This window comes from Ictalurus furcatus, chromosome 2 (genome assembly GCF_023375685.1).
Source record: "Ictalurus furcatus strain D&B chromosome 2, Billie_1.0, whole genome shotgun sequence".
Lineage (NCBI taxonomy): Eukaryota > Metazoa > Chordata > Actinopteri > Siluriformes > Ictaluridae > Ictalurus > Ictalurus furcatus.
Genome location: NC_071256.1, coordinates 14,942,128 through 14,966,699, shown reverse-complemented (window position 1 = coordinate 14,966,699; position 24,572 = coordinate 14,942,128). Strand labels below are relative to the sequence as shown.

The following is a 24,572-nucleotide window of genomic DNA, read 5'->3' as shown; positions in this document are numbered from 1 at the left end:
AGTTGGTTTTAGCTGTTGGAGACAATTAAAGTTAAACAAACCAGAGATCATGAAGTGGCAAGCTTAAGGAAATCTAAGCATTGATTTTGCTAATCATTGTCTTAAGATCTAACGCAGTAATCCATCAATAGAGCAACACGAAGACTAGAGATCTCCGGAGATCACAGCCAGCGGTTACCACAAACAATAGCTCAGTCTGTACTCGTATATCAACTGCCAGTTGCTTCATATTATGGAAAAAGAACTCTTGAAGACAGAGTGTCACACATGCATGGCAGATTTTGCAGTCTGGCAAGTTTTAGACCTTTACAAATAAGTTCCACCAGCATCAAAGCGTTATATTGAATTGAATCGTCAAGTGTTAGTCCCCCCAGTTTTGGACCTTCTCCATTGTGTTTTGGAGCAGATATAGACCTTTGCTAACATTCTTTAAATTTGGATTCTTCACGTGTTGGACTTTGACTTGTTAGACCTTCCAGCATCCTTCTCTTGTTGGACCGTCAACTGTGGTAGCTTCAAGTGTTGATTCTTTCTGTGTTAGTCCTTTCAGTGTTCAACCTTCAAGTGTTGCCCCTTGAAGTGTTAGACTTTCCAGTTCCAGGTTAAGTCAGATCTTCCAAGGCTGCATCTTCCAGTGTTATTCATCTTTCAAGTGTTCGATCTTCAAGTGTCGGTGACGGACCTTGAATCCTGGTAGCCCTTTCATTATTAGAACTTCAAGTATTGACTCTTGAAGTGTTAGACTTTCCAGTTCTAGGCTATAAGTGTCAAACCTTCAAGGGCTAAATACTCCAGTACTGTGTTTTCTAATATTAGTCTTCTTTGAAGGGTTTGAGCCTCAATCTTAGATCTTCCAATGTTGAAAGATCAAGTGTTAGACACTTGTACACTTGTAATTGTTGAACTTTGAAATGCCATAGTACTTCCAATGTTCCTGTTCTACCAAACCTTCAAGTACTGGTTTTCCTCATTTCAGTTTTAGACCTTCAAGTGTTAGTTCTTTAGGTGTTAGTCCTTACATTGTTCCACTGTTGAAACGTCCCATGTTAGTTTTGGACTTTGTAGTGATAGATATTCAAATATTGGCACTTCAGATGTTGACTCTTCTTGCGATAGTCCAACTGTTACTCTTAAATTAATACTCTCTAATTGTGTTCCAGTCCTTACAGTGTTAGATCTTCAAAAGGTTAGTTCTTCCAGTCTTAGTCTAGTATCAATCACATCACTGCTATGCCAGAGTTGGTTGTTCCAGTGTTGGGAATTGTGGTTTCTGTTTCAGTGGCGGCAGCTTAACCAGTGTTAATCGTATTATTCCTGCAAGCAGTAATCCTTTTAATCTTGCCAGTGTTAGTTGTGCCAGAAGTTGTCGAATGTGAAGGTAGTGTTTTCTCTGCCAAATGGACAAGCATGAAATCTCTCTGTAATGAAGGAAGTCTTCTGATGAGACACACTTTATAAAGACACACATCATCAGATAAACACACTTTTTCTTACACTGTTTCCTATGCTATCACACTCTTGCATACGGTCTCACACTCACATTGATTCCCTGGAGCATTTTTAATGCATTCTGTAAAGATCATAGAATAATATATTTTTTTCCTCCATTTGGGTTTGCATTTGACATAAGTTTGGATCAGGTTTGGACCACATCATAAATTTGGATAAGGTTGGAGCAGAACAGAATCCCAAACGCTCAAGGAAACAAGGTATTCGTGAAAGCATCCTAAATGGAAATGTGTTTTTGCCATCTCTTGTGCTTTTATCAGTCACTTCACATACGTTTTAGTCTTGTAAAGACTTTGCAAGATATGTTTTTGTTTCAGCATACATCAACTTATCTCTTTCGGGTTTGTCTTGAATTTCACATACGCTTTTTACATCGGATCAGGGGGTCCCAGAACACTTCAGGAAACAAACGGACGTGAAAGCATCCTAAATTGCAGTGTTGTGTTTTCACTATTTCTTTTCCTATTATTCATATATGCTTCCAGTCACTTCCTCTGTCTGTCTCTTACAATTTCTTTCCCCATCTCTCTTTCTTGCTTTCTCTCGTCCATGAATGGCCTCAGTAAGGGGAACAGGTCTGTTATAGCTGTGCTCTTTGGCAGAAATATGCTTTATGCCACCTCATGTTAAACGCATTAGCGTTTCTGCTCCATTCTACTCGGCCCGCAGCCCGCCAGACGCTTCCTGCTCCTCTCCAAACGACACGCACAGATGGAGAGAGAGCAAAAGAAAGAAAAAGAGCAAGGGAGGGTGATTCTATGGATCAGGGATTACCAAGTGGAGTTTTATGATTTGAAGCAATGTTTTAACCGAAATTCATTTCTTTGTGCTCCATGAAGATTTGATAGAAACAACCTCATGGCATGTGTTGAGTTTTTCTTTCTTTTGGCTCTGATTTCAGTGCCTTGTTGAAATGATCCAATTGTTAACGCTGATGCTACTGCTACATATCCACCGAAGTTCCTCGAGTTTTGTGTGAGCATTGGGAGAAGGTCTAAAGAGCAGTGGCGTTTTTAGTAAACTCTAAAACTGGCTTTACTTATGTTTTGTGGTTGGAATGTCGGCTGGAGAGATCACGGCAAACAGGAATTGTAAAAAAAAAAAAAAAAAAAAAATGTGTGTATGTGTGCGTGTTAAAGACACAGGGTTGTGAGGTAGCGTTTAGATGTTTATGGTGTGTAACAAGAAGTTTGTAATTTCGCTCTGCTGGGGTTTGGCTTGGTTTGTTTCTGTGTGTATGTGTGCGAATGAACCATTGTGTTCTGTTTAATCTCCATCCTAGACACTTTAACTGTCAGGGAGTTCTGGGAGCCGCTGTGCACAAAAATTAGCGATTATGTACCAACTGCTGAGATCTTATTCACATACACACACACACACACGCACTCTCGCTCAGCTAGTCGCGCTCTCTCATTCTCACAGTCTGTCTCTCTCACACACACATTTATTGTGTCTTATTGTCACTGTTTTGGGCTTTTCTCATTGAGGAACTCAGCGGGGGGCGTAATGGAGGTGGTGGTGGTGGTGGTGGGGGGGAAGGTTTCACACACACAATTTCAGCCCTGTTTAGACTTTTAATCATGCCCGCACACACACAAACTAACACACACACACACACGAAAGAGGGATTAAATGACATCTTTTATAGCCGTGTATATGCAATTCTCAGGTACAGAGAATTTTAAATGAAATATTTAGATATTCGACAATATAAAGCTGGATAGATTAGTTATTATTGGGGGTATAACATCTAAAAAAAAAAAAAAAAACGTTTATGTCGTACACCACCACAGCATAGAAAGTTACATATTATAGCTAATTTTCACAAAAATTTAACTTACCTTAAATGTTAGTCTAAATGAATTAGTGGGGATTTGAGAACATTGTTTAACCCCAAGCCTGCTACTGAAATTGCTGGTAGAATGATCAAAAGACGTGGCCATTAGAGACCAACTGGGCAAGCTAGAATCAGTGATGAAGTTCCTGCTCTAACCCAGAGGAAACCAAAGTGGCAAAGTCAGAGATCATGTGAAACACAGACAGTACCCTGAGCTTAGGGTCGAACAGCGGACCCTGGAGCTGTGAGGTGCTAATTCTACCTGCTACACCAGTGTGCCAAACTTTCCATTCAATAAAATAAAAATTCAGAAATCCAGAGTGTAGGTTTTCTTGGTAGCCTTTTTTTTTGTTCCTAAAGTTTCAAGCAACATCAAATGTAACTATAAATGGGTAAATAAAAATGGATGATGTCATACTAGTAAAATGTTGTTGTGGTGTAAGATTAACAATGCGCCACATCACCCCATCCTTGATTGTTCTCCTATAACATCATGTTTTTTTTGCCACCATTTTCTCCCCAATTTGGTCACCCGTCAATTCCCATAATAAATATGAAGCCAACCTCTGTATTTTTTTTTCACACTGCTGCATCAAAGGGCAGCATAAAACACTCAGAAGAAAGTGCTTTCAACCGTCTTCCGCATACATGAGCTCACATACCCATGATTGGCTAGTGTCCCTGTGATTGACAGGAAACCGAGAGAGTATGCCATCCCTTCCACCCAGAGAGCACCCAGCCACGGCTGGCCGTGGATTCCAACTCACGTTGTCCTGACGATAAGCGGAAGGCATTTCTGTTGAGCATGTCAACTTTTCATCTCTACATAAATAATTAAGGTAGCAATGGGCTGTTGAGGGCACGCCTGATTGATTTCTTAAATTCTAATTTTAGTCTGAGGGTCCACATCCAAATTTGTTGAGGTTTTTTTTCTCCCCAAATCTACAAGGCCAAAAAAAAGAACAAAGTTGTGAGGATTCCACCTCAGTGACAATCCTTTATACCCTCAGATGCACAGTTTTCCTCTCAGAGTGGAGTCCACTTGCTTTCTAACACAAGTATTTACTACATTGTTAAAGTAATGCATGTACACGTACACACACACTTTTTCTCTCAGCCTCATCTGGGTCTTATAGGGATTTGTGTGTGTGTGTGTGTGTGTGTGTGTGTGTGTGTGTGTGTGTATACCCTTTTTTAGTGTCTCCTTTTTTACTTATCCTGGCAGGTCTCCATGCCCCCCGTGGAGCCCGTTTCCACCCTGAGAAATTTCCAATTCGCTCCATGCAGAGTTTGTGTGTGTGTGTGTGAGAGAGAGAGACACAGAGAGAGAGAGAGAGAGAGAGAGAGAGAGAGAGAGAGAGGAAGATCAGGAATCTGTGCTTAGACTCCTAGAGTAATGACCCCCTAAATCTACTGCATACACCAAAGAGACAAAAAAATAGAGTGAGGTAGTAAGATAAAAAAGACTGAGAGAGAGAGAGAGAATCCAAAATAGGGAGAAAGCAAGACAGAGATAGAGAGAAAGATTGTAATTTAAAGATGGTCTTTGTCTGGGGAGGAAAATGTAAGGAAATGAGTTACAGTGAACATATCACAAAAACTCTTTCTTAAACACACACACACACACACACACACACACACCCAGTCTGCCGTCCGGATTTCAGATTAGAGCCGCCAACACTGTTCTCGGACTCCCATGTAAACCTCAACACACTCATAACCTGTTTCCACTAACAGAGTTCCATCCTGTCCTGATTCTGGTTCTTGTTCATGTTGTGGTCCATGTTTTGCTTCTTCTTCTTCTTCTTCTACTTCTTCTTCTGCATTTGATCAACGTTCATTTGTAATTCTGCATGCAAATCTAGTTCTTACCGTTTTTTGTTTGTCCATCCATCTGTCCGAGATTCCCATGATATCTCAGGAACAAAGCTGAACGTTTGCAGGGTTTACGTATATGGAATGATCGTTGTAACCAGCAGATAAACTGATTGGATTTTGGAACTGATCCAAATGAGGTCAAGGTCACAGCAAGGTCAAGTTTCGGAAATAGTTTTTCTTCAACAGCTTCCTTCCTGTTTGAAGTATGTTTTCGGGGTCTGGCGAAGAAATTAGTAACAAGAAGGACTAGACTTAGAGGTGGTGGAGAAATCCCTGTCATTTTACTGCTGATTTTATTTCTAGTTCTAAATGTTTTTCCACTTCTGCTTGCTTTTTCCTTGTTTTAAGTCTTTTCTGGTCCTGAATATGTTTCTGCTTTGTTTTTGTTTGTTTGTTTGTTTGTTTGTTTGTTTGTTTGTTTGTTTTTCAGATTTTTGTTTGTTCTGATTCATTTTCTTCCTCTTCTTATTCTAATTTTTTTGGTTGTTGTTGTGGTCCATGTTTTGGTTTTCCTTCTGGTTCAACTATTGATAAAAGCAGACTTTTATTTCTGGATTTAATTCTAGTTCTTATTCTGGTTATTTTTTATCAATGATTTCAGTTCTGGTTCTTGTTCTTTTCTGAGTCTGAATCTAGTTCTGCTTCTATTGTTGTTGGGTTTTTTTTTTTTATGTTTATTTGTTTGTTTTTTTCCAGACTCTTGTTTGTGCTTGTTCTCAGTTCTTCTTCTTCTTCGACTTTTGAGTAAAGTTCACTTATATTTCTGTATTTAATTCTACTTCTAATTCATTTTTTTTTCCTGCCCAGTTCTGGTTCTTGCCCTTGTTTCCTGGCTCTGAATCTGTTTCCAGTTCTGCAGGTTCTTGCTTTTTCTTGTTCTGCTTCGCTCTCTAAGGGTTTTATTCTGGTTTTGATTCATTTCTGGTTCAAGTTTTACTTCTTTTTCTGCTTCAGCTTTTTATTAAAGTTAATTGAAATAAAATAAAAAAAAAGTTTTTAAAAACCTGTTTTTTGGTACGTTTTTTTTTTCTTTCCAGATTCTTGTTTGTTCTCATTCTGATTATTGTTTATATATTTAGTATTTGGATTGGGTTTTTCTGGGGGGTTATTCTTCAGTTTCAAGTCATGGTTCTGATCCTGTTCTTTGCTGTGCTTCTCCCACTCATTTGTGTTTTGGTTCTTGTTCTTTTCGCTCAAGAATTATGCACATTTCTTTGTGCTAATTTTTGGCTGGTTTCACTTGCCATTCCCTCAAAACTCTGTGTGTGTGTGTGTGTGTGTGTGTTAGAGAGACAGAGGGAAAGACAGCGAGTGAGAGAGGGTAGTTGTGTTGATGGTCAGATAGTGTTCAGGTATGTGTAAGTCAAGAACATCAGTTTAACACACACACACACACATACACACACACACACACACACACTATTTACGGTAGCTGTGTGTGTGTGAGGTCAAAGGTCGTATCTTTGCCCAGGTGAAACACATCATTTCTCGTGAAGGGAGGATCAGCTTTCTGAGCTCCTGCAGCTCTTTAACACTGACTGAGTGTATTATTCAGCACGACTATCAATGATTCAGGACTCACACACACACACCTCGTTCTCTCTCTTTCTGCTGCGTATACACATTATCTCTCGTTCCCTCTCACACATTCCTGTCCTTTCCGGCGTCCTTTCTTTTTTAACACTACAGTCTTTGATCTCCTACTCCTAAGGGATTGTGGGTAAATCTGTGGCTGTAATTATTTATCATGACTCCATCTCTGTCCTAATTATCCACATAAACAGAAAAGAAGAAGAGAAGCAATGTTATTTACACATCAAGGGGAAATCTTTTTCATTTGCTGAGCTTATTATTAATATTTATATACACCAAAGCACTGTGGAATGCTCATTTATGAATTCTTGGTCAGAAGGATGATTTTTTTTTTTTTTATTACACCAGCTCTGACAGCAGTTCCATAAACAGGTTATTATTATTATTATTTAAAAAAAAAAAAAAAAGAAAGAATGTAATTGTTGATATGATGACGTTTTATGTAGGAACATTTATTTATTTAATATTTTTTGTCAAATTTTAGTGCTTTGTAACAGTCAGAGCTAAAGCTGCTTGTGTTTCCTTATCTTAGCAGGTTCTTTCTGTCTTTCTTTCTTTCTTTCTTTTTAAAGCCATTGTAGTTATGAAAACTATTTTATTATTGGGCTCTTTGGACTAAATAGTCTTTAAAAAATAATAAGGTTATAGCTTTATTATAACATAAATCATCTGTATTGACATGACTCACACGCTTATTAAGTAATACTATACTGTACTATCTATTTACACAAGCCAAATCAGAAAATATAGCTTTTCAAAATCAGTGGTCATGCTCCTGACCTACAATATAAATAGGTTGAAATGGAGGTCTGTGGAGCATTGAATACGATGAATCTTCAGAGGGTTTGCATTTGACTAGGAGGAAAATATGCATCTTCTTTGTCTCCTTTTCAGCTTTGTTTCTGTCTCGAGGGGAATTATATTCAATCACAACAGCATTAATGCGGACTGTGGATGTGGGGAACTTCTAAACACGCGCTCTACATATTTATTTAAGCAATAAACAGCAAGATGCGAAGCAAATGCCTGTTTTGCTTTCGATCGTAGCGTGTTTATTGGCAACAGCTTGCGGGCAGTTAGGGGATCAAATGTAGGTTGACAGTGATGGTTTGTGTGTGTATGTATGACTTGTGTTTTGATGTGTAAAGTCTGAATCCAGGATGAAAAACTGTTTTTATTTCATCAGTTATCAAAAGCACTTCACAGTGTGAGATGCAAACACATAACACTCAATTGTCTTCATGTCATTCTCTCGTTCAGGTGGAGATCACGCTTCAAGACATCAACGACAACCCTCCAGTTTTTCCCACTGACATTCTAGACGTGACCATCCAAGAAAACGTGGGTGATGGATTCAGGGTAATGCAGCTAACAGCAACCGATGCAGACGAGGTAGGAAATTCCCTGTGGAAAAATCTGGAATAATAGCCGCCTCGACTGAACGTTTCTGCTAAATATACCCGAACTTTTAAGCGATATTCCGTTTGAAAAAGTCTGCTCTGATTACAGTGTGGAATAAGTCTGACATAAGTCACTTTTAGGCTAAACCTGACAAGCGGCACTCTAATAGATCGGTCTGGGTGTGTGATGAATATCAAGGTGCTGATGGATATCATTAATAGCATTAACAGAATGTTGATATTTGCCAAGGGAGGAGAGAGAGAGAGAGAGAGCGTGTGTGTGTGTGTGTGTGTGTGTGTGTGTGTGTGTTGCGGTTGGAATCGGATCGGACCCTGCAGAATGCTGTTGTCTCGCAGCTGAATGAGATTTAATCACTAAAGACGGAAAGGAAACTGTACGTTTGGCTGATGATCTGGGAAGGTATTTGAGAGGGAAAATGATTTTAAAAAGGAAAAAAGGTATTGAGTAATGGAAATCCACTTTCTTGCTGCCTGTCTCTCTAGTGCGTTTTCCAGCCACCTGTTTTTAGGTGAAATTTGGATGAACAGAATGAGCTCAATAAGCTAAATAGTACTGTGTGTCACAATAGTAGACAACTATGATACTGCGTAGCGCTGCACTATTTTGAAACATGACAGAGTAGTTTGGGACAGAGCCAGAGGCAGTGTAAGAGTGTGTCAGTCTAACCCATAGCTTGCGAATACCACTTGCCAAGTAGCATGAACAAACAGCATGGTATTGTTTTGGTATACGCAATAGTATGCATTACTATTGCGACTGTTTGCGTTTGTTGCTTGTTGGATTAAGGGACGATGTTATACAGGGTGATAGTGACAGATTTCTGCAATAAATTGTGATATAGCGAGTGTGATTTTGGCAGCCGGGTGCTCTTTTAATGACATCATCATGCTGTTCTTCTCCAGAACTTTCAACACAACAGTAGTTAATAGTAACACACAATAATTCACAGTAAGTTTGCTTAGCGTTTAAGAAACATTTGGATGCGAAACACCGAACAGCTGCGCAGACTGTCGGAGTTTAGGTTGGTCCCTCTCTTCTTGTCTCTCCCCTTCTTTCCTTTCTTTCTGATTTCATGAAGTCACTTGAGACGTGTCGATGAGTCCCTGTGAGGCTGCTTGAGTTTGTATTACATCTCTGGCTTCCTTTTGTGCTATAAAACCTCTGCTTATTTCCCATCTCACACAGGAAATGTGTAAAAATAAATAAATAAATAAATAATTCCGGCAGTTGCACAGCTCTGTTACAATACTTAAGAATTACACCCTCATGCAGGACTCTTGGACCCTCCTTCTCACATCACAGATTCAGGGTTCAGGGTACCACGTCATGTTCGTTTGTGTTAATAGATGAGAAACACTCGTCTATTCCGAAATCATTGAAATCACCAGAAGTTTTTTCATCAGCATGGCATAGAAGCTTTTACTTTCCCCCAGGTATTCTCCGATTGGAAGTATAATGCAGACCAGTGCCAGGGTGAAAGGATGTCCTTGGCTAACATGAGTCCAATCAGATAGATCTGGAACCTTTTTCAGTTAAAGCCACATGTGTAAGAAAAGACCGAGCCAAGCTCTATAACAACAGACCAGCAGACTGGAACGTGTTTTTGGTTTCTGCAGGATTTCTCAGGTCTGAAGGTCTGGCACTCCACAAGTTGGCACAGAATGGTGTCAGTCATTCTAAGGTTGTTTCAAGTGGGTGTAGACAGGCTCCAGGTGGAATAGAATAGGTGACTCTGGAAGGATTTTTTCTCATTTGTAAGTCACTTTGGATAAAAGCGTCTGCTAAATGAATAAATGTAATGTAAAGGATTGCAGGATTACTTAGGACTGCAAATATTGCTCGAGTAAGCTGGTGAAGGGGATTGTCCTAGCAGTGTTGAACTCTTTTTATGGTGACAAAAGTGGTCTGAATATGGTATAGATCATATAGATCATAGTGAATTTAGAAAGGTTTTGCTGTCAAGAATTGTTATGGAGTTTGTTTTCTGTAGGTTACAGATCTTATCAGCATTTTAGCTCTTCTTGAATTGGCGATAGTGGGCTCAAAAAATTTAGACCACCTCAGGTTGGTACAGATGGGTATGGATTGGATATTAGCTTTCCTTAGGTGTGTCTAAATGCATTAAAGCATGTGTACATCCGACCATCACACCCATATGTGCCCATTCCAAAACCATGGGCATTTACACAGAGTCGATGCCCATTTGCTGTTATAATAGCCTCCACTCTTATGGAAAGACTTTACACTTTTCCAGGGATTTGTGCCCATTCAGCCACAAGAGCATTAGTGAGGTTGGGCACTGATGTCAAGTGAGAAGGCCTGGTATGCAGTCGGCATTCCAATTTATTCCAAAGGTCTTCAGTGGGACTGAGGTCTAGCCTCAGGCCTCTCAACTTCTTCCACGTCGACCTTGGCAAACCATGTCTTTATGGATTTCGCTTTATGTACAGGGGCATTGTCATGATGAAACAGATTTGGGCCCTATAGTTCCAGTGTAGGAAAAATCTTAATACTACAACATACATGGACACTTTGACAATAGTTTGCTTCTACCTTTGTGGCAACAGTTTGGGGAAGTCCCAAATATGGGTCTGATGGTCAGGTGTCCACATACTTTTGGGCATATACCGTAGGTCTGGACAGGGGTCTGGTTGATCTAGACAAGCAGTGATCTAGAGTGTTAGCTTTTCTCAGGTTGGTACAGGTAGATATGGATTGGGTTTTATCCCTACTCAAGTTGGTCTAGGAAAGTATTCCAAAGGTTTATTTAGTGTGGTAGTGTTGGAACTAGACATAGTTGTAGTGGATTTATATGTTTACCCTTTATATAGTACTATTGAGTTTGGCACTGGTAGGTCTGGAAATGGTTTTAGTTCTACTCAGGTTGGCAATGGTGAGTCTGGATTGGGTTATAGCTCCACTCATGTTGGCGCTGATGGGTCTAGGTAGGTTTTTAGCTCTATTGAGGTTGGCACTGGTGGGTCTGGATGGGTCATTGCTCTACTCAGGTTGGCAATGGTGGGTCCGGATAAGATATTTGTCTCAGACAGATTCAGGTGGATCTGAACAACATTCTTGGGAAGTTGGTCTGAAGGTCTGTATAAGGCCTAAGTAGTATTTACCCCATTGTTTCAAGTGGGTCTGGATAGAGATTTAACTCTTCTCATTTTGGTGGATCTGGACAGTCTTAAGTAAGTGTAAAAATCATCTTATGTTATAGTATGTTCTTCATGTCTCAAACCCTGTTTTGATGTACATATCAATTCATGGTCATTTGTATTAAAATATTGGAAACACTTGTCCTATCACCATCATCTGTTGAAACCTCAAGAAGTGTTTCAATCAGCAAAGCAGAGAGAGGTTTACTTCACCCCAGGTGTTCTGCAGTGTAGACCAGTGCCAAGGAGGAAGGCCAGCCTTGGCTAACATGGATACAATCAAGAATATCTGGAGCTTTCTCAGTTTGAGCCACATGTGTTACAAAGGAACGAGTGAGCCAAACTCTGAAACAACAGACCAGCAGACTGGAACAAGGATCCAGACATCCTAACGATCTCCAAGGTTTAACTATTGAACATGTGGAAACCGTGTGCAGGGGATGAAAACACAGTTTCCCCTTTATCCCTGTCCTCTTATTTCACTTCTGATAAAGTAGAGCAAATAGTGAAAGAAACTGGAAAGTTAGAAAACTCTTGCAGTTAATATTCACCATGACAGAATTGCTTATATTTTAAAATGTAATGCTAAATATGAATGAAATATGCCATTTTTGCATTACAGTGTTGATATTTATGAAGGATAAAGAGTCGAACAAGCACAGCATGGTCTCAACTAAAGGCCTTCTGAGAAGCCCAGGCAGATACAGTTTGGTGTATGTCCATTTAAATTGACGTTAATTAAACCTTTGTGTTGTAATTTTGCTAACAGCTTGTTGGTGCCTAAGTTTGATTCTGTTACAAGGAACTGGGATTTCCTGTAAGAGCCACTGTACCGCCCCGAATACTAACGCATACATTTGTTCTCTTCTTTCTCTAACTCCCTCCATTCCTCCCTCCTTTTCTCTACTTCACCATCTCAAAGTTAACTGAAGTTCCGTATGCCCTCTGCATCCTGTCATGGCATGTCTTAATTGCTCTGGTGGCCCAGTCCAGAAAGAACCATAAAACCTCTCAACATTTTAAGTGGAGGTCAGACAGATGTAAGCCTCTATCATTCTCCTTCTCCATTCGCAGCACTTAAAGAGTTTTAATTGGTTAACAGAGGGAGGGGGTTTTGACCCAGGTAGTTGATGGGAAATCCAGATCCAGAGCAAGGGACCAAAAGACAGCTTCTTATGGAGACAATTAATGGAATAGTTTAGTGAAAAAAAAAAGAAATTTACACAATGTTCCCTTCACCCCAATTGTATTCAGTCAACGCAGGGCATGTTTGTTTGCTTCTTTAGATTTGAGCCAGAGCTCCAAGGCTTATACAGCTTACTACTAAGGGAAGCATAAAACCACCAGATTACCATTGTGCAAACTGCATGCCTAAAACCTAACATACTCACCTCAAACCATTTTCAATTGTTTACTGATGTTTGATGGTTTCAGACACTTGGCTGTACATTGTGCTTTTCATTTTTTCTGCGTTCCAAAGTAATAGAACCTCAGGTGTTAATGCTATTGATAATTAAACTGACAGTTTAAATCCCAGGACTGCCAGAGAGCAATTGTTATACCAACCCTTGAACAAGACCCTTAATCCTCAATGCTCAGCCATTGGCTTGGATAGGATTCTGCCACACTTTGTAAGTCACTTCGGATAAAATGAATACATGTATAACATTGATACGACACAGCTTCTCTCGAGTTGTAAAGAGTCGATTCCAGTGTCAATTCTTTATTTTGAATGAAAACATATTTGACAGCATGTTGAGTGGCGTTCTTTGAATCCTGTCGTGCATGGAGCCAGTCGTCTGGGCCTTCATTGTTTTTCGCTTTTAAATAGACCCATCACAGTCTGTCTGCACAGTTTTTCCTCGGGCTTGCTATAGTGTCAGATGCGTAGCTCTTGTGCTTAGCACAGGTATCAAGGGATCTATTAGCTGAATTTATGGAGGAATGCAACACCAGTCCGAGTTCAAAGAGCAGGGCAGTTCCTCTGAGATCATATACCATTTCACTGCTACCGAGCTCTGATTCTGCTTTTTACACGCCCTGTCTTCAGCACATTTTTTGTCTCTCTCTTTCTCGATTTCTCCACCTTTTTCCTGGTTTTCCGATTCGCCATCAAGAGAACCTGTGGTTTAGGACATTGTCACAAAAAAAGAGACACTAAAAAGTTGAATGCCATAACTTTGTACTATTTTAGCCTATTCAGTAGCAAATTAGTGGTTAGTGTATGAGACTACATAAATCATAAAACTCAGATTAAGCCTAAGTGCCGTTCCTTGGAAATGGAGAAAAACACAGCATAAAATCTTTAAAATAAAATAATGACCACCGAGGAATCTTATTATAGTGGAATCTGTGTGTTCATTCAGTTGAGACATTTGAGAATATGGCTACATGACCTCTGACTCTGCATGGTCATGGTTCTTGCTGTCTTGTAGCTAGCCCTTGTGCCTAGTTCTTGGTGATTTAAGTAATTGCTGGTTTTGACCCTATCTCTTGGATTTACTGACTTAGTGTCAGGCTCTGGCTGTGATTACTGGATGGTTCCCTGCTGTTACAGAAATAAAGTGATACGCTAGTGAAACTTGAATACTTTTTCACCAGATTTTATTGTTAGAAGCATTTTATGTGTTGTGTTGTGTTGTTTAGTGCAATAAGTGTATCTAACTCTGAATCGGAACTCGTACGCTCATATACTCATCCACTGAACTTGACTGAAACCCAACACCTGGAGGAATGAAATACTTAGCACTCTTGCTAATTGATATGAGTAAATTCTGAAGTGTGTGAAACCTAGATGCTGCGTTAGCTACTGTTATGTCTGTAACTTTCACTAAATGTGCTTTGTTACAGGCATCATAAACTTCATTTTAGAGATTTTTGTGAACCAGCTAGCTAATAGGAGCTAACATGACAGGATTTGAGAGGAGTTTTAAGTTGTATTCATAAATATTAAGTCTTCATTGCTTACACTAGGCAGCTAGCTAAAATAATTTGACTTGGATAGGATTTCTGAAAGGAATTATTTAATATATATATATATATATATATATATATATATATATATATATATATATATATATATATATATATATATATTCATAAATGTTAACAATCTTAGCTACCACCACTAGCCAGCTAGCAAAGCAATCTAACAGCTATTTCTGAGAAGATTTTTAAGGTATAGTGATGAATGTTAACAAACTCCACTGCTAACAATATGCAGCAACTGTAGCTAAAAGTTAATTTATACATATTTCTGAGAGGATAACTGAAATAATTTAGCATGACAGTATTTCTGAGAGGATTTTTTTCTGTTATAATTACCAAACGTAATGATAGTCTTAACTGCTAACACTAGGCTGAGTGGATTTGTGAGAGGATTTTTAAGTTATAGTCATAAATGTTAACCATAAACCTTCACTAACTCACTAGGTAGCTAAAATAATCTAATTTAGCAGGATTTCTGAGAGAAGTTTTAGCTTTTGTTCATGAACATTAATAATCTTCACTGCTAAGACTAGTCTGCTAGCTAAAATATTCTAAGTTGGCAGGCATTTCTGAGTGGATTTTTAAATTATTTTCATAAATGTAAACAATTTTTATGTCCGCAGGATGCCTAGCCAGAACCTATGCTCTGCCAACAAACCCTTGTCTGTGTTTATCGACTGTATGTCAACACATGCTCCATATTGCATATTTCCAGTGCCGTTCTTGCTAGCACGCTAAATAGTTTGGATAGTGAGACAAGTGAGACATGCTTTAGCAGGTGATTCCAACAGCTCAGGACGCACCTGTTAAAACAAACCAGTGTACATGAGTGTTTTTCAGGAGAGTAAGGTTCAGTGATGGCAGACCTGGGTGAAACTGTGAAAGTCTGCAAAAAATATTAGCACAAAGCCACTTCACTGTTTGAACTGCAATATAGTCTCTACATATTGTTATAACACTTTTATTAAGTTTGGTGGACAAACTGAGTTTTTTAAGTCTCCAAGGATGTCTCTAAATACTGTACATTTATAGAAAGATATCAAATGATACAATTTTTCACTGTGTTCAGAGTTGGGATTTTTTCTATATTAATTCGTATTTAGTTTCAGACCACACAGACTGTTTCAAGGCAAGATTTGGGAAGATCAGGTCAAATGTCCACGACTAGTTTGTAAAGTGCTCTTCTTAGTCCTTTTCAAAATATGTGACCTAAGTGCAGCTGATGGAAACACATCCATTCACATGGTCTTTTGCTGACTTCTTAGAAATTCACTTAACATTTGTGAAACATTCAGATGGGTGTTCAACCATGTGTACCTTGTGTAAATTATGTAGAGTACTGTATGTAGACCAATAGGACATGCTGAATGCTTTTAATGTTATATCCTGTAGTTTAATGCACATTTTGCTGCTTTAATATTGTTGATTTAATTTGAGAATTAATTAAACTACACCAAATATGATAATGTTCTAACACATTATCACTGTTTTCAGTGCATCGTAGTCACATATCTACTTACAAACCTATACGTATAACGTAACATTAACCGTATAACTATTCCGAATTTTTGGATCACTTCTTTACTACAAATTTCTCTTTTAATTCTATTGCAGGGTCCAAATGCCTTGGTGACTTACACCATCATCAGCGGGGCAGACGACAGCTTCCGTGTCGATCCCGAATCAGGTGACCTGATTGCCACAAAGCGATTGGACAGAGAACGTCGGTCAAAATATTCCCTGCTTGTCCGTGCAGATGATGGACAGCAGTCCTCAGACATGCGTGTCAATATCACCGTCAGCGATATTAATGACCACACGCCGAAGTTCTCTCGCCCCGTGTACTCTTTTGATATCCCAGAGGATATGGCTCCAGGTAAACACATTTGATAATTATTAATATGTGTATAGGAATGCAATAATAATAATTACAGTACAACACCTCATGTAGGTTTTGTACATTTGTACCTTTACTCTTGGCTGAGGTTTTTTCCCCGGGACATTGATATAAAATGAGAGTACCAATAAGGTTTATTGATGCCTATTCAGTCTTATTGCTCATTTTATCACCAAATAACTCATTATATCTATGAAGTGATGAGTTGATAGATCACTGCTAAAGGATGCATTCGAGGAGTTCAAGGTGAAGCTGACTTTACTAAACAACATAAACATGACAGGGCCATAAGAACACTTCCCTACAAACATTGGTAAGATACAACAGGAGACGTAATGGGCATGAGGTCTGTTGGTTGTAGATTAGACAGCACTGATTTAGAGTAACCCAATGTAGGACCTAGGGCATGAGCTGCATGTACTAAAACAGGATCAAGCGTCTAAACCATCTAGGAGTGGTCATGCCAGACTAAATACAACAAGCGGGTGACTCTCAGCATTTATCCTGAAGAAAATCAAACCCACACTGCCTGTTCATCGTCAAAGCCTCTGCTAGGGTTTTATACAGAACGAACAGGACGTCTGCGTTACCCCAAACCGCAAAAAAAATCAAACTGCACAACAATAATAAACTCCACTGGGAACAGGGAAAAGTACAAGTCAGCAGTCATGGTGTGTTTTGTAAAATGCGGTTCGGCTTTGCTTTGATCCAGGCCGTGTTGTGCTGCCTCTCGTTTCTCACTCTCTCTGCATTTTCTCTTCTAAGGCTCCATTGTGGCAGCTATCTTGGCGAGTGACTCGGATTCCGGGTTGAATGGTGAAGTGACCTACTCTCTCGAGGAAGACGACGATGATTCCACCTTCCTTGTCAACCCTGTCACTGGCGTGTTTAATGTAAGCAGGTCACTGGATTATGAAACGCAGCAGTATTACATCATCACTGTGAAGGCGGAAGACGGTGGAGGCCAAGCCAGCCTGGTTCGGGTGTATTTTAACATCCTGGACGTAAACGATAACAAGCCGAACTTCAACGCGTCTGTTTACAGCACATCTGTCTCAGAGGACCTGAGTCTTGGATCGCCTGTTCTTACTGTAGCAGCAAGTGACGCTGACGATGGTAAGTTATGAAAAAACACTCCCGGGAAGAGGGCATGGCCCAGAGGTGTGGACTCTGTCAGTACCAGGGAAGAGGGTGCCATGCCTCAGTTTCTGTCAGTGCCAGGGAAGAGGGCATTTCCTCTGGGTTTGTTAGTTCCAGGGAAGGAGGTGTGGCCTCTGTTTTCATTTGTACCAGGGAAGAGGGCATGGGTTCTAGGCATTTTAGTCCTATTGAAGCAAGGGTTGCCTCTGTTTCTGCCATTACCAGGGAAGAGGTCATGACCCCTGCACTTCTTAGTCCTGGGGAAGGAGATGTGGCCTCTGTTTTCATTTGTAACAGGGAAGAGGGCATAGGTTCTGGGCTTGTTGGTACTGATGAATCAAGTGTGGCCTTGGTTTCTGTCAGTTTCAGGAAAGAGGGCATGGCCCTTCACTTGTTAGTCCCAGTGAAGGAGGTGTGGCCTCCCTTGTCATCTGTACCAAGGAACAGGGCATGACCTCTACACTTATTTTTCTGAGTGAAGTAGGTGTGGCTTCTACCAGCACCTTGGAAGAAGGTATGGCCTCTGTGCTTGTTAGTCCTAGTGAAGCAGGTGTGGCTCTGTTTCCATTAGTACCAGGGAAGAGAACATGGCTTCTGTTCTTGTTATTCCTAGTAAAGAAGACCTTGCCAAGTAGAAGAGGTGTGGTGTGTGTTTGTCAGTTTCAGTGAAGGAGATGTGGCATCTGTCCCTGTCACTTTGCCCTTTTGTATAAGTAGAAAATGATTAAATTGGATTAGATTAAGAGCTGTTAAATTAACAGCCATGTTGAAAAAACAGAAAACTGAGGTTCTCTCAAATCCTAAGTTGCTTAAATTTTTTGAGGACTCATGGATGGATTTGTAAAGGGAAAGACTTTGTATGTTCCATTTTTATGTCATATCTCAGCTTAAGATACTTTGGAGTATGATGATCTTTGTCTGATTTCCATTCGTGCTGAAAAATGTGGCTTTCGTAATGTTTGCTTCCACGTGGCTCCAGCGAGACTATAGTATTACGCCCCAACTTCAACGCTGGATATTACGCATGCATACTCCGCACACAGGGCAGCGTTATTCGATTCCAGAGAGCTGAAAGATGGAGCAGATCTGGCTTCGTTAAGTGCTCTAGCCTTAGCACATAACCCTGCATGCATTTTTTAAGCAGCACGGCATTACATCTCCACACGTCAGGCTGGAGCTACTCTTTTTTTAGTTAATTAGCAATGCGTTGTCCTACTGACTTTAGTCATCTGTTTGGATTGTTGTATTTTTGTACCAGTTATCCCCAATCTAGCTACACTTTATCACGTTATTTAAAAAGAAAAAAAAATCCTGGTGGAAATGTTCCAAAAAGACCTTCCCATAGATGGGGCAGGATGGTGTGTCCCATGAAAATCATTTTGGCAGGTGACATCTTTTCAACTTGTGATATGTTTTGCTATTTAGTCCCTACATAAATCACAAGTCATTTGGTCAAATATCTTAAAAGTAGTCATTTGCCATTCAGATTGTTTGCATTTTTAAAGCACGATATATATTGATTTGAAATAGGGACATTTTAAGCCCTTAATCAACTTCAAGGATAAAATACATTAAAAAGGGCCACTTTTTGGAATCCAGAATGGCCAAAAATACATATAGACCTCTGAGAGTTAAGCGGTAAAGAAAAAATCTCTCCAACAATCTCCAGATCTTGACTTTACTATTTGGCAGTCTGGGCCCAAAATACCATGTCTGTAATATTAATATTATTTTTCTATATATTTCACTTTTTTTGAGTTTTTTTTAGGGTCAACGTGCACATGAGGGTTAAGATTTAATTTGCACACAACTGTACTGAACTAGTGCCATGGCTCAGCTCGCACGGCAGCGTTAACATAGCGCCAAGCCGCCTTTCTCAGACTCTGCGCTAAATTGGTTTCTAATGTGGTTATGGTGACCTACATTCCTCTTTCCACCCTCTCTCTGTCTTTTTTCCTTCTGTCTCTTTAAGATCCTCCTGCTGTTTATCCCCTCGGACCATATCGGTCCTAGAATGGCTTTAATAGCGCTTTCTAAATCGTGACCTCTCTGTCCATGGCAGCTGATGAAGAGATTACTTGTTTTCTGTAAACAGCGGGGAATTGTGGGAAGGTGCCGAGGCGTTTCGCATGAGCAGGCCGGCGTGTAGCATTAAAAGATGCTCAATTTGAGCTTGTTTGCACTGAGTAAATTGCTCAGCGCAGCACACACTGCATCTGATACTGAGTGCAGCACTAATTACTACAAGCAAACTTTAGACACTGTAACACGCAACAGGCTTTAAGCACACATTATGTGCAAATCCATTTGTCTTTTTTTTTTGATGACTGGAGGTTGGTGATGACTGGACATTGACCTTGTCGACTGTATTGTGAATTGTGGGAAGGCGCTGATGCAGAAGAACTGCTCAGTTTGACTTCATGTTGAGCATTCTACATTCTGAGTGTAGAACATTCATTACTGACACATTTTTTGCACATTTTTTAAAAAATAACAATGTGTCCACATTTAAACACACTTATTATATGAAACATGTCTCTACGATAACCTTTATTAGTTACTACAGCAGCATGAGCTGTGTCAGCTGTCTTGGGAGTTATAAATTTTCCCATTTTCAAGTAAATCTAGGCTACCTCTTTGAAATGTACTTAATTCTCGAGCTAGCACTGTTATTTATGATTTGCCTGCATTCTTGAGCTAAACTCTCAGATAATTCACAGAGAGGATGTGTATGTATCAGTACCAGATGTTGCAGTAACAATGTGGAAAAGCATCAATCAAATAAGAATATCAGCGTTTAAGGGTATTTTTGTTATGCATGGGAGGCGGTGTCGACATTTTGGATAATTTTAGATTTCACGTTTATTATAAGCAGTTAATCCAAAATGGAGAAATAATACAGATCCAAAAACATTATATGTTGGATACAAGCCCATGGTTACAAGCCCTGTAATGTAGTTTTGTTAATTCTCGGGTCTTTCATAAAGGCATTGTTTAAAATCATAAAAAAAAAAGTCATCAATTCATGAGCAATGGAGACTCAGTGGTTAAGGCTCTGTGCAAGTGACTGGTGAGTTTCAAATCTCAGGGCTGCCAGAGAGCCAACTGTTGGGCTCTAAAGGAAGACTGTGAGCTTCTCGGCTCTATATTTCTGGATATATTATGTTTGTTTTGTTTTTGGAGATGGGGCAGTGATAAGATTCTGTGCTAGAGATTAGAAGATTCCAGAGAACTACTTTTGGGACGACTACAAAAAGTACTCACCTATGTGTTTAGATTATACACTGTCTCATTTGTAATCCCTCTTGAGGTTCCACCTAAATCACATAGAAACCATATGACCATATCCACCTCGCATAGAAGAGAGACAGAACCCAAACTTTCAGTTCCCAGAGAACCTGTGAAGGACCAAATTGAAAAAAACACATAGAAATTCCACCCAGATCTACCAGAACCTCACAGAAATCTTACAGAATCCCCCGAAAACCCTTATCTGAAGCATGTAGAACACCCATGCAAATGTCACGGAACCCTAGAAAACTCAATTGGATCACACAAAACCTATAAAGAACCTGTCCACATCTCACACAACTATGAGAGAACCCATCTACATTTCAAAGAATGTAACCAAATCTAGCAGAACTGTTAAAGAACCCATCTAAATAACAGACAATACAGCCAAATCTCACAGAATTTTGAGAGCACCTACCTAAATCCCAGAGAACCCAACCAATGCTCACAAACTGGATCAAAACAATCCAAATCACACTAGTGATATGGGTAGGGTTTATCACACCAAAAGCACCTTTCTTGAAAACTTGTGTTGCATTTCTTATTGAAGTTAATATCTGCTTTTTAAATAATATTTAATAAATAAAGAATTCACAGAGTCTGTTCTTTTCCTTTGAGTATACTTGCAGCAATTAATACAATAGGTCCTGTATTGTGGCTCCAATATTATTATTATTATTATTATTATTATTATTATTACCTGTATTGTGGTGTCAATATTATTATTATTATTATTATTATTATTATTATTAAAGCCAACCCAGGCCCATCCACTGATATGTATATCCAATCATAGATTTTCCTTTTTGATAATCTGAATAGGCTCAATGGGAAGGTTCCTGCTTTGTAATTCCTGAACTCTCATGTATATAATCCTAATTGTTGTTTTTATTTATTTATTTTTTTATAGTTAATATAATGTTCTGTCATGTTTTTCAGGTCTGAACGCCCAACTAGCCTACAGTATTGCATCAGGTGACCCTCAGGCCCAATTCACCATCACTAACTCTGGTGTCCTTCAAACTCGGAAACTTCTAGATCGGGAGACTCAGTCCTTCTACAACCTTGTTATCACTGTTAATGACCTGGCACCACCTCCTGCCACCCGCTTTACCAGTACTGCCCAGGTGTCAATCATTCTACTGGATGTCAACGACTGCTCGCCCATGTTCATTTCACAGAAGATGGCCTACATCCAGGAGAATACAGCAGTGGATACAGTCGTTTTTACGGCACATGCGATGGATCCAGATAGCGGGCCTAATAGCTATGTGGAATATTCGCTTGGTGGCACATATGGAAGCAAATTTAGTATTGGAAATATTGATGGTAACGTAAAGTTAATTGGAGAATTAGATCGTGAAGAGATGGCCAATTATACGCTGACTGTCATTGCCAAAGACAAAGGGCAGCCACCTCTGTCCTCCACGATGGAGGTTACCATGGTGGTGTTGGATGTAAATGATAATACACCAAGCTTCTCACAGAACATATATGATATTGAGATAGAGGAAAACACACTCACTGGCACTGACATCCTCCAGGTGTTTGCTAGCGATGCTGACGAAGGGACCAATGGACAAATCCGGTTCTCCATTGCTGCAGGCAGTGGAAACTCTGATTTCCGTATTGATTCAGTGACGGGTGCGATCTCTGTTGCTAAGCTGCTGGATCGGGAAACTAGGTCTTCGTATTCACTGGTGGTGCAGGTTTCAGATCGGGGGAGTAGCCCTCGAGTTGATCGTGCTACGGTAAACATTGTGCTGCTGGACATTAACGACTGTGCACCTGTATTCGAACTCTCACCTTACACCATCAACGTCCAGGAGAACCTGAGAAACCTTCCCAAGAACATCTTACAGGCAAGTGCAGAAAATCTAAATGACACAGAACCAAACAATTTGTATGTGCGGCAGGCAGAATCCCATTCAAATAAAGTGGAGTGCATGGGGAATTAAGCTAGGACCTTTCAAAATCTCAAAGAACTCCAAGCGCAAAACCCAAATCGCAAAGGATGTTATTAGAACCCTTCCAGGAACCTATCCAAATCATTCATAAGCTAAGTAAAACACACAACCCATATAGAGAAACCCATCTACATCACATACTTTATAGCCAAACCAAATCACAAAACCCATACAGAGAAACCCAGCCAGGAACTTGTCCGAATCACACATTACCTAACCAAATCTCACAACCCATACAGAGAACTTCAGGCAGGAACCCATCTAAATTACACATAAGCAAATCGCCCAACCTATACATAGAAACCCAGCTAGGAATCTGTAGGAATCACACATAACCTAACCAAATCTCACAACCCATATAGAGAACTCCAGGCAGGAACCCATCTAAATCAAACATAACCAAATCATATAACCCATAAAGCAGAACCCTGTCAGGAACCCATCCAAATCACACAAAAAGTCATTGAACCCCAGGCTAAAAATCATTTCAAATAACACACAACCCAGCCAGGAACCCATCCAAAGTCACACAGGATCTGGACAGAACCTATGCAGATCAGAATCCATTTAAAATTGCAAAGAATTCAGACAGAACCATCAAAAACAACATTATTGCTGATATCTCTTCAAGAATGCATTGTTTAAAATTGAGACAAATTCATTTTATAGCTCTTTAGCTCTTTTCCAACAGGCACCTGGTCTTTTTCTCTCTTTTGCAGGTTGTTGCTCATGATGATGATTACGGTCTGAATGGGCAGATGAGTTACACTCTGAGTGGAGGAAACGATGATGGCTCATTCAGCCTAACATCCAGTGGGCAACTCAGACTGGAAAAAACGCTCGATCGGGAGATCCGGGACCGTTACGAACTCATTATCATTGCCATTGACTCAGGTGAGACTACCTGCTTACCTCAGTGTGTAGTATCACCTGTAGGCTGATTTACAGCATAGGAGTGAGCTGATTTATTGTACTGGATTAGTCGGGAGTTACCATGCTAAGAGCTGATGAAGTATGAGTGTTTTTATGCATGCATGAAAGCGTGTGTATGTGTATGCATTTGTGTGTGTGTCTGTGTCGGGAGGGCGAATGTGAGGTTTAGGTTGTTATTGCTTGGAGGTCTGTAGATGAGTGTGTGTTTAGATCACAGTCTATTCTAGTTAAGTGCAGCTCTCCTGCAGCCAAACCACCGTGGCCTGTGGGTGGCTCCGCCCACATTCCAGCCAGGTCATATGACCCATGTTAATGATGGGTATGATTTTTTACTGCTTCAGCATGCAATGAGAAATGCAATGCTGTATGTACAGCTGAGGAAAATATCTGCTTTCTAAAGTAAACTCTCCTGAACGTGAAGATGGAAGGAATTTTGTCATGGCTTCTCAAAATCAACTGATTTTGGATCGAGGATGAAGACAGAATGTAGCTTTAAGTGAACACAAGATGAACATATAGAAAGTAGATGATTCAAAAGTATGGAATCAAATGAAATAGGCTTCAACGATACAAACGATCTAGAAATAGACAGTCTAGTCTAGTCTAAGTCTGGAAAGTTAGTCAGAATCATAACATTATCTGATACTATTGGTTCATTCATACTTGATTTGGTTTAGTTTCAAACAGCACACAATTAAACAAACCAAAAATGGCATGCCGGGATAAAACGTATTCATAAAACTATGTATTCATTCATTCATTCATCAGAAATATGGTGACACAACAAGTTGAACATGTGAAAATCTAAAAAATCACCCGAGTCGAGAACAATGAGAACACATTAGACATTCATTTAATGAGTGTGTGCATGCATCCACCATTCATTTTCTCTTTTTCTGTTGTTTGTAGGTCCAAATACCCAGAACAAAACATTTCTGCAGCGCTAAAACTGTCCTTTG

At 39.7% G+C, this 24,572-nt stretch overlaps 1 protein-coding gene across 1 annotated transcript in view; it reads left to right on the top strand.

Moving 5' to 3' along the window:
- LOC128623049 (protocadherin Fat 4) overlaps positions 1-24,572 on the top strand; it is a 107,567-nt gene that overhangs the window by 43,273 nt on the left and 39,722 nt on the right. Inside the window, exons 2-6 of the mRNA XM_053649912.1 lie at positions 8,078-8,209; positions 16,000-16,261; positions 17,048-17,398; positions 21,653-22,575; positions 23,400-23,574. Of these exons, the coding sequence (XP_053505887.1) occupies positions 8,078-8,209; positions 16,000-16,261; positions 17,048-17,398; positions 21,653-22,575; positions 23,400-23,574 (1,843 nt within the window). The remainder of the gene's footprint in view (positions 1-8,077; positions 8,210-15,999; positions 16,262-17,047; positions 17,399-21,652; positions 22,576-23,399; positions 23,575-24,572) is intronic.